Source organism: Pezoporus flaviventris, unplaced genomic scaffold, assembly GCF_033815535.1.
Source record: "Pezoporus flaviventris isolate CSIRO_AGI_PZ_B2104156 unplaced genomic scaffold, CSIRO_AGI_Pfla_v1 ptg000029l, whole genome shotgun sequence".
NCBI lineage: Eukaryota > Metazoa > Chordata > Aves > Psittaciformes > Psittacidae > Pezoporus > Pezoporus flaviventris.
Window position 1 is genome coordinate 18,460,808 of NW_026892577.1, and position 17,991 is coordinate 18,478,798.

The window sequence follows — 17,991 nt, forward strand, 5'->3', positions numbered from 1 at the left end:
GCCTTCCAAGAGAACCTGCTCCAAGATTTTGCCAGGCACAGAGGTGAGACTGACTGGTCTGTAATTCCCCGGGTCATCCATTTTCCCCTTCTTGAAAATGGGGGTTATATTTCCCTTTTTCCAGTCGTCGGGAACTTCACCTGACTGCCATGATTTCTCAAATACGATGGCAAGCGGCTTAGCAACTTCATTCGCCAGCTCCTTCAGGACCTGCGGATGGATTTCATCAGGACCCATGGACTTGTGCAAGTTCAGATTTTTAAGATGGTCTCGAACCAGATCCTCTCCTACAGTGGGCTCAAGGCCTTCATTCTCACAGTTGCTGCATCTGCCTTCCAAGCCTTGGGTGGTTTGGTCAGAGCCTTTGCCAGTGAAGACCGAGGCAAAGAAGTCACTCAGAACCTCAGCCTTCTCCAAATCCCGTGTTCCAGTTGCATGTTAAGCCCCCACCAATCTGAGAGGTTGTTTACAGCAATGGTGCTGGCACTTACAACTCGAGTGTAAGCACTGCTGCATATCTGGTAAATGAACACAGCTCATCAGTGAGCATAACAGTAGCAAGCCACAGCACAAAGCGGCTGCTGAAGCTGGGACTCAGGCACAGCGGGGGAGCATGGAGCAGTCAGCAGATGTGGCTGAGGTGGGTCACTAAGTGCTGGCCTTATGAGGAACGGCCACAAATGACCCAATCACAAGGCACACCCCTGCCTCTGCAATCCCCTTTCTTGGCTTCCTCCTTTTTTCCTGCATTCACTTGTCATTTCACGAGTTATTTCCTTTCAGGGTACCTGCATCTGGACTGTTAATCTCATTTCCATTAGAGAGCAGCCGTTCTTTTACCACATCATTACACATCTCCTGGCAGTGAAGAAAGTGACACCAAGAGCTCCTTCCCTACCAGGTGTGAGGGATTACCAGAGGGCTGTGACACACCACTGGGTCCTCTTCTTCCCTGTGACCCAGTATATTAGGATAGACAGTGCAGCAAAGCAGTGATCAGGCTGCCCTTTTGCAGCGTATAAGGTAACCTGCAAAACAGAAAAATGGACTCATGTCTGTTTGCTTTCTGGGGAAGGAAAATAGCTTGAGGCTTTTGCTGCTCTGTCAGTTCAGGTTTAGGGTTGGCTTGCCCACAGTTTCCCGAAATCACTGTGACTGCAGCCACGACGTGTTGTATGTGTCTGCCTGGTCATCCCATCAGCCATCACAGAGTTTGAATCTTGCCCAATTTTGGCTCAGGCTGAGGTGGAGGCCTCAAGAAGTGAAAGACCAGCCTTTGGGGTTGGCACAGCCCACATAGGCAGATTGCATTAGGCAGATTTGTGGAGGTGCAGGGTGCAATTTGGTGATACCTGTGAGTTATTGAGCCCCAGTGGGCTCCCCCAGGACAGCTTAGCTCCAGCCTTCCCTTGCTCTGCTCCTGCAGGGACTGTTCCTCTACAAGGCACACCAAAAAAGCCCCAGCTAGCTCTCCTGCTGCACAGCTAGAAGACATGGCATGTTCACCACAAACCTTGCACAAACCCCTTGAGTTAGTGCTGCAGCCCTACCTGCCTGGTCAGAACGCAGCTACTGCAGAGGTCAGCATCTTACTGCTTTCAACCCCGATTAGGGTTAAAAATGCCTATGTAAACCCAATGTCAACCAACATCGCTTCCCCAGAGGTTGGCATTTGGGGTTTCTTGCCCTACTTAACCTGTGTGGTCTTCTCATCTTAAAAGAGAGTCACAAAGAGACAAAGAGCCTCTGTAAACTGGTGGACTTGGGTATGCTCCTGAGCTCCCAGCTCTGCATGCATACCACAGCAGCTGCATCCTGACTCCATGTTACAGTGAGATCTGGGGCAAAACAGCTTTTTATCTGCTTTTACACCTTGGTTTCTTTGAGGAAAAAGTCATGGCCTGCCTACAGCTCAGGAGGGAGAACTGGTCAACAAGTCATAAGCAGGATCCTCAGGTGCAGGACACTCAGAAAGCCCATAGCAGACAACTGCTGTTCATATGGACACAGCCAAGGAGGGGCACTCATACAGAAGCGCACTGCTACAGGAACAGTGGGAATAGACTTTATTTAATAATTCGTACAAGGAACACAATAGTAATTCAATAATTCCATTTATTAATTGTCAAATAGTAATCCACTGCAATAAGAAACAAAAAAATCAACACAAAAATAAGTTGCAGTTTGTACGCGCATGTGTGTGTATGTGTGCATGTGTATGTAACTTAAAATGGCAAGAGCAAGAACAAAAAATAAACCTTTAAATGATTATGTTATATACAGTCAGTATCATCATGTTACTTTGCTGGAGATATTAATTTGATGTTATCCAATCTTAGCAACAGACCTAAATATTGCTGCAAATAACTGGAGAGCAAACCCAAAGCAGAAAAACAAACCTATAAATAAGATGCAGGATTAAAGGTATCTCCTGCTGAAAAGAAACAGTGGTGCTTTGTGTCATATCTGAAAACCTTTCATAATGGATATTTTGTGCTAAAACTCTTTATGTGAACATACACAGAACTCCATCATTTAAATAAAAGTGGAAAAAAAATCCCGACCTTTCACAGCTGCCTTTTTTTTCCCCCTCCCTTCTCTCAATGTGTTTAAATTATTTTTTCTATACAAGGTAAGTACATTGCCTGTACAAAGTTAAATATACATATTTACAGTCAAACTTCTGAGACAATGAGTCTTCTCTTCCGCTGAGCTAGGCGGAAGACAAGCCTTCTTGATTTCAAACCCAGGATCATGGCTAGTTTATCAAAACATTGCAAGTCATGCTAACAGTTAGTTGTAGTTACTCTTAATAAATCTGTATAAAAGCATCAGCATAAAAATAGGCATTTTATATTATTAAATACGGCTTATGACAAAATAGCAATTTAACCCTTTGCTATTTGTATGGTAACTGTAGGAAGCAGAGTCTGATAGAACCGGTTTTGTTTATGCTTCTTCTTAATAACAAATTGTCTATCAAAAGAGTGGATTTACAGGCAAGCATACAGCCACGCCACAGTCCCGTCCCGTCCCGTTCCCCCCCCCCGGAAACATGCATCTATGTGACTGGTAATAACTGCTGGAAATAGCTTTCCAAATTGATTAGAATTTTGTATGACAAAATGCAGCCAAAATGCATGTATTTGTTTGAGACCTACCATTGACACTGACCAAAAAGGAAAAAAAAAAAAGGCACCCTCAGCGATATGTTGCTCAGATGTATCAGAGCTTCTAAGATTCAGTGCTGGGAAAGAAGCAGTCTTCATCCCCAAGAGTATGCTTCAAAAAGTGTGTGATCCTTTAGGAACAACAGAGCAAGGAGGAAAAAGAAAGTGAATGGCCATAGCACTCAAACAGGATTTGCTCTCATGGATGTTCTGTTTATTAGTTCTATTCTTTGTGCAGATAAACGTCAAAGCCAGGCTGATTTCTCTTTAAAAACCAGGACTCAGTTTGTTTTGATGCACACTCACACACACACCACCTGCACAAAAGAAAAAAAACCCTGCAGAGATAAGGTCATACATTATTAAAGAGTTTGGGATTTTCGTGTTTGCATTATGGTTTGGCTGCACAGGTTAAACAGATTAAACCATGAGTCCCAAACTCCTTTTCCACATAGAGCTCTGCAGTTTAACCACATCAGCTGTCCTCTGCCTCTGCTGGGTCTTAAGATGCATGTCATGAAGGAAGGATTTTCTATGGAAGTGGAAGGCAGTGCAAAGCGAGTCTTCAGGGAGGCAGAAACTGGGCAGAAAGCCTGGCCTCCCTGAACCTTGCCAGTGAAAGGGAGCAGCTGCAAGGGTGCGTACTGCCCCAAAGCATTATCCTATCTCAATACACAAACAAAACCTATACCATGTGCTTCCCTGAAGCCTTCTCAGAGGTAAGTACTCCATACAAATTAAGATTATCATCAAAATTCTTGCTGGGAGGGAAGAGGAATATACAAAGGCAGCACTGTAAACTAGAAACTGTCTCTTTTTCAGCAAACAAATCACACCCTGAATCCATTGAAGCAGGGTTACACATTCAACTCAATACTGTACCACATAACCACATCCTCCTAACACATCTTGTCTCTTCTCTGTTACATTCATAAATTGTCTGTTTCTTCACTGTTTAAAAATGCCATCTGAAAACAACCCCATCATTGTCACGGTGGGATTACTGTTATTTCACAGGTACAGAAGCTTCACATAGTTGCCTGGGAAGGTGCCAAATTGCCTTGTTCTCCTGGATGTACCTGTCACAAAATAAAACAAGGAAGCCAGGGTAAGATGGAGCCATGCAGGGGAGGCTTAGAGGTAAAGTAGAGATGGCAGCCTCTCCTGCCAGCAGGCATTTCTTTCTAAAGTTAAATAGGAATCCTGGTCAAAGAGCCTTTCAGTAAAGACAAGCTCACAACTAGTTCTACTACTAATCATCTCTGTCTTCCCTTGTAACACTTAGTAAGGTGCTCGTGAAAGCTCCTGGGCCCATAGGATAGGAGCCAAACTCCTATCAGTGTAAATGAGCTAATCTCCCATAAGAAGAGAGAACAAGCTTAGATTTGCAGTGTTGAGATGAAGAACACTGTCCAGACTTGCATTCTTTGCAGGTAAAGGGGTAGATTTTGCTAAATGTACAGCTACAGTTGAGGCTGGATTTTCAGGGACTACAATTCCCATCCATATGTCTCCTTTGTCCCCTACTTGCCACTTGTGGTAACTTGCCACAGCTACGTCAGCTTTGGAAAAGCTACAGAAATCCATTTTTCCTTGGTTCCCTCTGTTGCTCTGCTATCTGGGTGAGCAGAAAGGATCAGGAGGAAGAGGGGAATGGGGAAATTAAGAAAAGGTAAAAGTTAAAACTAGAGACATAGCAAGGAAAGCAAAGCTCCACCTCCGTGCACCCCGATTTTAATGTTTTTGGTGGGAAAAGATGACAAATTGTGAAAAAAGTCAAGCTGACCTTTTTCACTTTTTTCACTGTTTTAACCCCACAAATGAAAGTAACTTCCAGACGCTCTGCAAAACTGCTCATCTGCGTCTCAAAAAGCTCTGCTGACAGCAAGTGTCACACTCACCCACAAACCAGCCGTCATCACATTTCTCCATGACATCAACGATGTCACCATCCCTCAGTTCCAGCTCATCATCATTCTGAGGAGTGTAGCTGTAGAGGGCTTGGTAGCTAACTCTAAATCCAGAAAGATACTGCATGTTAGCAATTGGATTTCCCTCACATCCCTTCAGAAGGGGACATCTCCCTTCTCCTTTCTAATTCCTACTATACCTTGTTCAATGCAGTCTAGACCTGTGTTTTCCATTTGAGAAGTGGAAGCCAAGTGTATTACATTGCCTGTTGTCACAAGGCCATGGCAGTAAAAAGTGTCACGCCTCCATTGTGTGGGATATGCAGAGAGCTTCTGTTTCCTTTTTGCCATGTAGCGGTCTCCATAGACTGTAATAATCAGTGTCTACCTAGCATGTAGCACCTACAGAGTGTATGAGTGCAGACACCCTACTGAATACAAGCCAAAACCTGGATACACTCATGCCTGGGCTAAATGAGACATCTCTTCCCTTGCCCAGGCACATAAGCAGGGCCATGAATAATCAAATAGCAGAATGAATGACTTTAGAAAATGATACTGCTTACTCTACTGCACTAAGGTTGCTGTATAAATCATGGCAGAGGAGGTACAGTGCATACAAAATCCAAGGTTGAATTCTGCCCTGAGATACCACTTGCACCAGAGGCACTCTGTATTTATTAGAAAGGAGCTTTATGGAGTGGCAATCTTTGGGCAAATCTGGGGAGGCTTGGATCCCCTGTCTGCAGTGAATGAAAATAACTAATGTGAGACTTTCCATTCTGTATAAAGGAACAGGGGAAAGCAAAGTGCCCAGGAACTTCAGTCCCCAGCACATAGTGCAGGCTACTATTCTCGAAATCATCAGCGAAAACCTGCACCTAGCTTAATGGCTGCTGCAGGTTTAAATGCACCAGACAGCTTTGAAAACCTCAGGTTTGGTCTCTCAAATCACCTAGCACCGATTTATCTGTAGAACCAACAAAACACTAGCTGGCAACAGTGCTGGAACTGCTCACTGTACCGAGAGAAGCTAAGAACAGGGGTGAACACACTGACCGATGCTATACGAGCATGATGTAGCCAGTGGATATTAATTTGACTCCAGGTCCAAAATACAAAGACATTGAGATAATCTCCATGACCAGCATGAGTCAAGTGCCCAAAAGGAGACCCAGTCTTGGATTATGAGGTCACTTTTTCAGGTGCTATACAGACACAAGGTCCCAGATTCAAGCTACTCATTATGATGATACATGGGTATTTTTTTTTCTTTAAAGGAAAGCTGACACTTTCCCATAATTCTAATGTAACTCCTGAAATGCTGAAGCTTTCACAGCTCCCCGTTTTCACCACCCATCAGAGATAAGGCTCTTGGAAGAGACGGGAGCCAAAAGGACTTACATGTCTCGTGGTGTTTGACTTCTGTCAGGGCTGGCTCCTTGCTGCTGTGCTTGAGGTTGCTGAGAAATGATGAGAGATGGTTTATGATCATTAGAGGTCACCTTGTGGCGAGAGTCAAGAGGCTGAGCAATAGTACTGCAGTAATGAACAGACTTTTCTGCAATGTTTATGATCTCATTGCAAACAGCTTCCTGTGCGGTGGGCAGCATTGACATCCAAGAACACCCAAAGGACAGTCAACAGGGGGGAGGGAGGGGAAAATATAGACAAGAAGAGATGGGACATTCCAGATGCAGCACATAAGTCCAGTAAAAGGAAAAAAAAAAAAGAGTTGTAGATCCAGGTAATTATCCAGGTAGTGGAGTGCAGAAGGGATCCAGGTGTAAGCATGGAAAAACAGGCAAGATACAGAAGAATTTGGCATTTAGTTTGAAGATTTGTAACAAATACATATACATACACTTTTAAAAGCAGCAGCATATGAGGTTGCAATTAGTTATGCAGTGGCATCAATACAAATGCTATGAAGTCAGTTCAAGAATGCAGGGCAGGCGGCTCCATTCATGCATTTTGTTTCATTTAACTTATACCCAGGGACTGGCAGCACAATTAGCCCAACTTCACATTGACAGTTTTTCTAATCGATAAGTTCCCTTTTACTGTTGCAAAAAACCCAATATATGCAAATAGATAAATATGTACCTACTTTGTAGCTAAAAACAGTGCTGGCATTTTATCTCTACTGAGGTGTTACTGTCTGGGTGAGGAGAGTCTAGGACTACACATCTGATTTAAACAGTGGCCTTACCACATAGCTCTTTTCAGACTCTGTGAGATCTGGTCCAGCTCTCAATGAATGGTGGGAAGGCTGTGTGATCACCAAGCAAATGATAAGGAAGACATTTTAGCAGATGTTATATTGGTCAGAATTAAAAAAATGTAAATGGAGAGCAGACAAAAGAAAACAAACAACTCTTCCCCTCCCCACCCCAACACCACACTTCTTGGACAGCAATGTCTTTCTTTTACACAAGAGACATTGAGGCTACAGTAATGCAACTGCATTGCAGCACACAATGCTACAAAGAGAAAGGCGAGGGCAAAACAGAAGTTCAGAGCAGAGAACTGGAGTGGAAGATTATGGACACTGCTACAACCAGAAATGGTACCTAGCGTCATACTGCGCTCCTATGAAGGGGAAAAACCCACAATGACAGAAGCACATACTTGAAAGCATCAAACTTGAAAAGTCAAAAGCATGCTGGAAGGAATCTGCTGCTGTCTTTAGAAAAGTCCTCAATGACTTTGACATAGGAGAGAAGAGTAACTCTTTTGCTTCTTAAAAAAAGATCAGGTGCTTAGAAGGCACAGTGCCATGCAGCCCCATCAAAAATCACTCTAGCTTGTACCAAGAGAGGATCTGAGGTGCTCTGTTAAGTCACACAGAGGCACAGCTTCAGGTCAGAGGAGGCCCTGAGTGGAAACCCCAGCTTCAAACACCACCATCTGTGAAGCTTCTGGCCTCTACCCAGCCTCTCTCCCCAGTCACAACTTTTCACAAGGACTCATATATCCAAGGGCACAGCAAGGAAAATCAAGGTGTTTGAGGCTGAAGGTTTTATGGGTAAGGGAAAGGTCACTGAGAAACTTGCATAGGTATCCAGATCCTGGTTTTGCATGCTTTTTGCATATTCAAACACCTACTGAAAGCAAGGGGCATGCTATGAGTAAATGGGATGTCTGAACTAGTGTAGGTTACTTGTACTACCTGCAGGACTGCTTGGCAAAGTGGACTGAATAAGATATAGAGCACTGCCAACCTCTGTGATCATTCAACACAATTTTCAACCCAAATTCTAACAGCCTCAAATTTTACACTTTCCCTCCTTTATTCACTTCAACAGTGTCCTTCAGTAAAAGGTTTGCTTTCTCACAGCATCCTGAGACAGAGTAGAAGCAGAAGATCAAGAGGTTTGTGACACCTTCAGTCTAAGCATGGTCAAAAAGTTTGGAGAAGTACAGAGTGATGAGCTCATTCCTGTCCAATTCCCATTCTCAAAGCTCCTCTGAACCACATCTTACACCTCTGGAGCTGTGCCCATCACTGCATTAAAACAAACTCTCTTTTCTTGAGGATTGTGACCCACTCTAGGCCAACCCAACCCAATAGTAACTCCTTCATAATCAGCTGCACTGTCTGGTGCAGGAATCTGGGATCACTGCCCTACAAAACAATGCTCTGTTACCATACATATTCCTATAGAGAGAACATTAGATGTCAGTTGGATGAGCTAATTGCAGTGGAATCTGCGTTCAAAGGATTTATTGTGGAGCCTGAAATCATCACAGGATTTCTGGAAGTCATTCCTGCCTCTCTATCATCAGTCCTTGAAAGGGAAATTGAATAATTAGAAATTTAAAATTAATATTGTGGAAGCCAACTGGATACAGGGGATCAAATCAGATGAGATCAGAGCTAATGCAGGTTGTCAAGTAGCTGGGAAAACCAATTTCCAGGCTGAGGTGAGAGGCAGTTGTGATAATTTTTTTAATTCAAGAAAGTGCTTCTCTGCTCCATACTAATAAATTGACTGCTCGAATTGCTCCATGAGCTCCTAAGATTCTATGGTCCCTTTCCCATTGATTACTTGTGACCTTCCTGACCAGCTTTTCCTCCAAAAAGCATTAATAACTATGAAGTAAGTTTGTTATCTGAAAGCTGAAAAAATCTGATACTACCTCTGAATGCTCTTCAAACATGGGTTTAGAAAGCGTGTGTACTACCTACAGAGACGGCTCTATGTGCAGGAAGTAGCCAAGGAATCAGCAAGTGCAGGGCACAGCTCCAAAGTAAAAAGCACAAGAGGTTTCCCCAAAACAATAAGCCAGCCCTGCTGCTGCTGCTGGAGGTAAACTGAGGGCGCTAAAAGTGATCAAGTATTCACAATCCCTGAGGACAACTCAATTCCTACCCATCAGTCACACTATGTGCTTTGTAAAACTAAGTGAATAAACTTAAGCAGGTGCTGAAGTGTCTGTGTCTCCTTTAGTGTGCACACTATACAAATATGTGGTATAATGACTCCTGAAGCACAGCTGGCCACTACTTCCACCTTATATGGAGCCTGAGGATGGGTCTAAAGAGTACCACAAATATGTAAGAATACCAGAGAAACATTCTAAGATAATTAAGAGCCTAGCAAAGCCCTGAGACAGGTTTTAACCATTAGGGAGAAAGATGCTGGTGCTAACTCAGTAGTATTCTCCCTGCTCCTAGTGAAGTTGAGTGTCGTCACTGTGTCTATCCATTGCAGCTCTTGTTTACCTGTATTCTTCCATCCCTTTCTGGTGGGAATTAAGAGTACTACATAAGCAAAAAGAAAGCTAAGCAGAACAGACTAACAGACAGACAAGACAGACATACAGACAAATTGGTAGCCCCTCCAAGAAGGGCACACATCAGCAGTGATGCTCCCACACGTGAATGGAGAACCATGAGCAGGGAGGAGTCCCCAGTCCAGCTGAAAGGAAAAAAGAAAAACCTCTGGACACACCAAAGCCCCAGCTCTGGTGAACATTAGGGAAAAGCTGGACAAAGAGCTCTCACAAAGGACGCTGAAAAGGCTGAAGTGCAGAGCAGCTTGAAGGCTATCAGAAGGTAGACTCCCCCTTGGCCTCTGGATCAGAAGCTGAACCAGTAAGATGCATCTCCCATGGGGAGCAGGCGCCAACGCCTGTTGCAGGTTGTGCAGCACTGGCTTGGACAGTAAACATGCTGGGTAGAAATGCCACCGTGCTGAACCTCTGTAGCAGCAGAAAACCACTGGGGGATATAAAAGCTTATCTGGAGATGGTGCTAACTATGTAATAGACATGCTAAGAAAGCACAGCTAGTCTGTGCTGGGGAAGATGGGGTCTGAGCATCCTCCTCGTATGCTCTCCCTGTCTACCACAGGCAGATGAAATTACCACTCTGCCACAGTGGTTTTGTACAAGTGCAAAAGAGCAGGCAGCCCCCCTGACACTCCTCACACTGTCAGGTGATACAGGGACCCTCATCCAGCCACTCCTGCTGCTTACACACTTGACAGCACCACTGCTTACCACTGCTGACTGTCACACTGTGCTAACAGGACCTCAGAGTAAAACAGGGGTTAAACTAGAAATTCCATGATAGATTGCATTACTGCTTAATATTTATGTTATAAAAATATGTTTTAATGGAATATTCAAACAAATTATCTGTAAGTTATACTTGATGTATCTTTCACATGCTGTGGGGTAGTTCTTTTTTCTTTTTAGTATGGACAGTAAAAATAAAATGCAACAACTTCAGAATTGCAATTTATACTATTAATAAATGGAACAGGCAAAAACACACTCCTTCCACCAGCCCTGTATCAAAGAAGTCTTAAACCTGAAAAAAAAAACCCTGAGTCAGACTTTTGTAACTGGGAAGGTTCTCTATAATGATAAATAAAATTAGAAAACTAAACTTTAAAACAGTAAAATATCTCAGACACCAAGGATGTACAGCACTGGAAACAAAACCCAAATGTAATGTCTCATTTTCATGTCTACCAAGCGATTTTCTCATTTGATTAAAACCAATGAAAAGATACAGATTTTTGTAAAGGCCTCCAACATATTACCCACAGTTTTGCTGAAGCCATCAACCTCTGCATGGGTCACACAGGTAATTAGAGGTCATTTGTACACATAAATACTGCTCCTGCTCCCTAAACAACTGTAGGCCAAGAGAAGGAAAGGAGGTCAAGACTACTGGTAATGTCAGACGCAGTTTTGACACTGACAATGCTCTGATTGTCAAGGCATATAAAATATAAATTTTGTCTTGACTTTGACAAGGGTCCTATTACAATCAGGTGCAACACCCAAAATAGAACTGTATGCTAATCAGCACTCAGGAGAAATGTCTTTCCCCAAAAGCAGCTTTTTGCTCCTGCTCCTTTAAATCACATACATCCAGCGCAAGCACCAGCAGGACCAGGCACATCAGAAGTCAGGAGAAAGGCCAACAGAGAAAACTTCTATGTATTTTTAAAATGAGGCAGAATATGTATTCTGTTGGACTCAGACTTTGAAACTAAAATGGAAGCAGGAGGTGCTGTTCAGTAAAAAGTTGTGCAAACTCACAATCAGAGGGAAATGAGCAAGTAACAGGGAAATTTCAGGGTTCAAGCTGTATGTCGGTCTCATAAACTACTAAAGAAAATAAATAACATTGGCAGCTACTTCTGACACTCATCCTGCATGACCAGCCTGCCTGGTTCACTGATAAACCAGATTGCTTCCCCAGTACCCATCACTACAAACAGTTCAGTTTCTGCTGAGTTTTCCGTTTCAAATATTGCCATCTTGTGGAAGCTGCCTGGAAGGACTGATGAGCCACCAGCAGCTGCGAGCACTGCTCATGCCCGGACCTTGAACATCTCAGCCACACAGTGCTGATGCTGAGTTGGTTATGCTGTACAGACCCAGCTGCACCCCTCCTTAAAGGTGTTTGTACCTGTCAGCAATAGAGCTGAGAACCTCTGGATCCTACTTGAGAAGGCTGGCACAGGTCCCTGACATTATGAATAGCAAGTTGTGTATGCCTTACCCCTAGGTCCGAAATGCTCAAACCTTGAATTTTGATCTGATGTGGTTAAACAAAACGCGAACCGAAGTATCTCACACTATATCATTCCTGCTAACAAGGCCATCAGTACTGCCTTATAATGCAATCAAGCTGTAGGAACTCAAGGTCAGAACTAGGTGAGCCTTGGGTTAATCCTTCAGAGGAACAGAAAATCAGAGCCTCAGCTGGTACAAACTGGCAGAAACCCAGACTTCAAGCTATGCGGATCTGCACCAGCTGAAGAGTTTGGCCATACCTGCCCTTCTGCACAGCCTGGAAGTCATTTAAAATGATTAAAAAAATAAAAATTCTGAATTAAATGATAGGATAAATATCTCACCTGTGAATGAATGGCTAAACAAGCATATGACAAAACAATGGCATGGAAACATCTCTAAGTAATGGAAGAGTAATCAGCAAAGATGATTACCTGTGGCTTACTGACTCTGCATGTAAGTCTGGGAGGTGGCTGTGTTGTGACAGTAGAGGAAGAGAGGGCAGAAGAAGAGAGAGGAGCAGATGAAGAGAATGCTTTTGAGTCTGCAGTCTTTTGAAGAAAAGAAAAGTTGGTCAGCTTGGCACATAGTCTCTTATCACTATCACTGCTAGTGATAAGAGCATCTACTATGCAGTAAATCTGATGCATACACAGCAAACGTAACTTCATGCAAAGGCAAGTGCAGTTTTCAGTTAGTTCATCTGAGCTGACCACCTTATTCTGTTTTAAACATGCAGCTTATGTCTGTAAAAAAACAGCACTAAAAGTATGTCCAGGTGGTAAACAGCACAGTCATTATACAGCTTTTGATGCACTTCTGGTTATGACTCAAGCAGAAATCAAGCAATTCTTCATATGATTTCCCAGTGTGAAATGTGTCATCTTAGAAATCTTAGTTCTTCATTATTTAATGTTTGCTAGATGGTGTATGTCATAGTGGCTTATCGCAGTGCATTCCAGATGGTATTTATAATGCTATGATTTTGAGCTCTCCAAACTTCCACTCTTACACAACACTGCATGGGGGATGCTGTCATGTATTTGGGCTCTGTTGCCCACAGTGGACCCCAAGTCAACTGAGAGCTGCAAACTAGGACAGATCTACACCAAGACAGAGGTTTGGAGATTTATTGTAGAAGCTACTGCAGGGTTCCCCTATCTTCCCTCTCATTGTAACATATAGCTTCATGTAATTAAGAACTCTTAGGGAAAAGTATCACTAGTTCTAATTCTTATTTATGGCTAGATCCTTTCACATCATTTTGGAGACACAAAAGCAATAAGTTCCACTCAATACATAGACAACAATCAAGCCTCCCTGACTGAGTCACATACATCTCAGAGTGAGGTTCACTGAACCACAGGCTCTGGGATCATGGAGGGACAGCTTTTGTGATGCTAGGAGCCAGGTTGACATTTACAAGGCGTTTTAGTGCTTGGCTTTAGGAGGAACAAATAAATCCTATAAACAAAGATGATCCATTATGCACTGGAAAAATCTCTGAATAGCAAGGAATTGCTTGTATTCCACGCAGTGAGGTATATGTGCATGAGGCCTGTGTGATACTTTCATTTGACACATCTAGTAATAGTCACTATCTGGGACAATCACCTCATTAGAGGTGACCAGTTGAGTCAGTCCTTTGTTATTACCTATTCTAAAATAATTTTCACTACACTGCTCCTGAGCCCTCTTCTAAAACTTTTTGATCTACTATCCAGTGAACACCACTGGTAAACCCTGGAAGAAGTTCTTAGGAACATCAAAATTATGTGTGGCAACCACTGGCTCTGCCTGGCCAGCAGAGCAGCACAAACCTTAACACACCAGTTAAAATCAGCAATTCAGAGCAGCACACACACATGCAGGAGAAGTACCTTATTTTCCCCGCTTTGAAACTTTCCCAGATCACCTTTCCTCATGTCTCTTTTCTCTGTTTTACCTCCCTGCACAATAGCCATTAGTTCCTGACACAACTGGTTGTCCTCAGACGAACCCACAGGTCTCTTTTCTGCGCTCACACGCATGTCTAGTTGGGATGGTTTCAGGCAGCGCTCAACAGAGATCTTGGGAACAGTATGAGCACCCTGCTCAGGGTTGCTGCTGCCCTCTCCAGTCTTTTGGAGCCAGGTTTGGCTGCCAGTGATGTCACGCTGCTCTGTGAAGATGCCTTCGGGGCTCTCCGCTGCCCAGCGAGGGGAGTTAGAGTAGCTCACGCTGGGAGAAGGGGAACCAACAAACTTTTCTTCACTTTGTGGGGTGGACTCATAGAAACTGTGGGTGGAGGACTGAGGTCTGGATGAGTAAGAGGGCAATGGGGATTTAATGGACCTGGGAGTTGAGGAGCCAGAGAGGTGAGAATGGTGGAGGCTGACCGTGGGGGAAGGGCTGGCTGCAGCAGAAGGCGAGAGATAGCCAGTGTGAGAGAGAGAGGCTTCAGGCGGAGGAGGCAATGGAGGAGTTATGGCAGGAGTGGGGCTAGGAGATACTCCCACGGTCAGAGCAATCCACTCAGATGTGACCGCCTGCACCTCTGGAGATAAGGCACGGCGTGTGAAAGGCAAAGGTGGAGGAGTTGGTGTATGGAGCTGCTCAGAGCTGGGAGACTTGAAGGAGACAAAAGTAGGAGAGAAAAAGAAAGAAATGAACAAAAAAAAAAACCCAAAACAACAAAGAATATATAAAGCGACTGAGCAAAAGTAAAAGGAGAGCAAACGAGTATGGAGAAGAGCAGATCTGTGACCAAGCATGGTGCTTAGGTTTTCCACAGACAGTGTGCACTGTGTTGGAGAATATGCTGTTCACGGCTACTCCAACCACAGGGTCCATTGTGTGTGTCTGTGCTGCCAATAACCTTCTCCAGCCTTTGTCAGGATCCCAGACACAAAACATCTTGCAGAAGACCTTAAGACTTCATACCATATGTCCTGAGTCCCTCAGGGAGCAGTTGAAGCCACCATTCATGATGGCAGCATGTAGCATTTGACTGTCTGGCAGTAACAGCTGGGGCCCCAGCAACTCACACTGTGGAGCCAAGTCAGAATTTACTGGTGCAATGAATTTTGACTTTATCCACTCTAGCATGAGCAATGCCTGCTCCTCAAGAGACTTGCATTGCTGAAGCTGTGGAGGAGAAAAGGATAAAAAAGCCAGCTGTGGCTATTTGGCGTTTTGGTGATTAAAGTAGGTCCTACGTTTATAACGGCAGAACACACAACTGACTTCTGCCCTTAGCTATTACAACCAGTAATGTCACCGAGATCAGCTACATTAGCACTGATCAGAGTGTTTTCTCAGTCCTCTGCCAAGTTAGACAAAAAAAGTAAGGGAGAGAATTGATTTACCAGGGGAAGAATCAAAAGAATAATATAGGAAATGAAAAAAGAGTGAACACGATCCCTTCCATTAAAGGGAGAAGCTCGCAGAGAGCTGGTGGCAGACAGGTCACAGCCACGGAGAGAGACTGCCAAGCTCAAACAGAAAAGCTCAACTGAGGTCCACTTCGACAGGGAACCCCAAAAAAGCAACAAGTCTTTCCTGTTTACACAGTGGCTAAGAATAAAAACACTCCTTTTAGGGAAGATCCAGGCAGACACCAGGCATGAGCCATGGCAGCCTTCCCCTTCCCTCCTGATCCCAGTTCTCCAATTCTGTTCCTTGGAGGCTTGACCTCAGAATGACCTTGCTTCTGTCCCATGGGTGAGAGAGGGATGTACCAGAACCTCATGGCTGCAAACCAGACACATATGCTGACCTTCAAGCATGACTATTTTCAGGATGAGAGCAAAAGAAAGGGATTTAGAGACTCACTGCTGCCCTGATATATTTTCCACAGCAAACATTCTGGGATCCCCATATAATTACCTGCTGCCATTTTGATTTCTGCTTTGAACTGCAGCATGGTTTATAGTGACTGTAATATTCATCTAAGATCCCAGACTGGCCTGCTTTCAAACCCTGAGTTCGTTTAGCACCAATTTCAAATAATACAGGCTGCTCTCCTGACCCTCTCTCACAAAACCTTGGTTGTGAGCTGGAACATTTAAGGGTAAATATACAGCTTGATTCAAACTGACTAGAATCAACATAATGACTGCTACAGACTATAACAGTCTATGACACCCTTTTGATAGTCATAATAAGAAAGTAACTCTTCACAGTGGAGGTCTATAAAGTGCAAACAAGCACTCACAAGGAGCTGGACCACCAATTCATTCTATCTCTGGCAGTGAAATTTATTCAGATGGCAGTGAACTGTAGCCCTTTCAACCTGGCCTGAATTCAAGCTACAGATCAGAGATGAAAAGCTGAGTCTCCAAATCCCCACGTGACCCATCCATTAACCCTTCTGGTAAATGAAACATTGCGTTTTCCTGCAGTTGCAGTATCCTGCAGGGAGCACATGGCTTTTAGGCTTTTACTGCGTGAAACACTAGCCTTAGCTACAGCAATGGCAACATCCCTCTGTTCTGCAAGGTGGTGTAACTGGCTGCATCTAGTCCAAATACCTGTGGTGAGGCTGTCATGCTGCGGTTAGGGGAGAGGGACATTGGTGGGTCAGGATAGTCAATGGCATTCTTGACCACTGGCCGCTTCAGCACTTCCACATAGGTGACAGGGAAGATGCCTTGACGATTGGTGCCAGAGATTCTGCCTTCGTACCAATTCTCATCCACTCGTCGAATCAATGTGATCCTTTCACCCTATGGGAAGGAATGTAGTAATGTAGTCCTGATCTTAACATATTTCATCAGTCCAAAGAAGATTACATTTTTAATCTTGCTACATCTGATTTAAAACAATTGGTGGCTCTCAGCCTCCTCTATTTCCCAGTTATGGAGGAACCCTAGGCTCTGGGTGGGAATAATATTTTTCAGTTCAGAGAAGAGGGAAATGCATATATTCTGGAGCTGACTTGGGCTGTCTGCAGACTCAGTTATGCTCACATTTTCAGGACTCTACTTGCTATAGCCAATTAAAAAAATGGAAGCCAGCAGTTTCAGGCTGACCACAAGACTCTTGGGTATGAGATATACAGGGCATAGACACAGGTCTGCAGTTTAAACTAGGTCTCTGCTCTCTCTCCTCTTCTGCTGACAAATGAACCAACTTCCAGACCATTAATATAAACTGCAAGCACTACCTTCATGTACAATTAAAAGAGAATTAGACAAAATCTAATCTGAGCTGTAAACCAGAAAGCTGGTTGAGATCCAAATATGTCTGACTGCTCTGAACAGCCATTACACAACCCATTCCTATTCCTTCACTCTGCAGAACTTGCCTGTCTCAATGGTATTGGTATGGCTTGTGGTATGAAGGAAGGTGAATCTAGTTTCCTTCTCTTTTATATTGCTATTCTCATGTGACTGTATGCATCTCCATTGGAGAGGACCGGACTGGAGACATGTCACCAAATATCTAATGTGTCGTGCAGAGCCAGGCTTCCAGCACTTGTGCTCAAAGTATCTTCTTCGCTAGCCCTAGACACTTCCCGAGTCAGCCTACCTGACTGTCTCTGCAATACATTACATAATGAGTATGGAGTAAAAACATGGGTGGTAAGAAGGAATCCTTCCTGAATATGGAGTTCATCTTATTTGAGCTTTCATTTGGAAACTGCAAGTTACTAGTGTTAAAAAGCATATGTCTGGATTCAGTTCATCAACACAATGAAAGTCCTACCTTTCTGAAGGACATTTCTACTTGGGTATCTCCATTGAAGTTGAACTTGGCAATAGCATCTCCATATTCCAATACTTGCAATGGTGATGGCTTTTTGGGATGAGCTTTCTCAGCTGGTGGGAGGAGCTGGAATGAACAAACAGAATCATATGAGTCACATATAAAAAGCCCATAAACTGGTC

The 17,991-nt window shown here is 43.7% G+C and overlaps 2 protein-coding genes across 30 annotated transcripts in view; one reads left to right on the forward strand and one right to left on the reverse strand.

Moving 5' to 3' along the window:
• Positions 1-17,991, forward strand: part of HELLS (helicase, lymphoid specific) — a 324,719-nt gene that overhangs the window by 75,139 nt on the left and 231,589 nt on the right. The gene's annotated exons all lie outside the window — the stretch shown is intronic.
• Positions 2,044-17,991, reverse strand: part of SORBS1 (sorbin and SH3 domain containing 1) — a 78,054-nt gene continuing 62,106 nt past the window's right edge. For 17 of the 29 annotated variants that reach the window (XM_061459396.1, XM_061459395.1, XM_061459411.1 and 14 more), the window contains 5 exons: positions 17,810-17,935; positions 16,633-16,827; positions 6,485-6,543; positions 5,072-5,184; positions 2,044-4,249 (listed from right to left, as the gene is read on the reverse strand). In XM_061459396.1, coding sequence (XP_061315380.1) covers positions 4,182-4,249; positions 5,072-5,184; positions 6,485-6,543; positions 16,633-16,827; positions 17,810-17,935 — 561 coding nt within the window. In that variant the 3' untranslated portion in view covers positions 2,044-4,181. Of the gene's footprint in view, positions 4,250-5,071; positions 5,185-6,484; positions 6,676-7,292; positions 7,353-12,555; positions 12,673-14,001; positions 14,731-16,632; positions 16,828-17,809; positions 17,936-17,991 lie in introns of all 29 variants that reach the window. The other 12 variants (XM_061459387.1, XM_061459394.1, XM_061459393.1 and 9 more) reach the window with 3 other exon arrangements.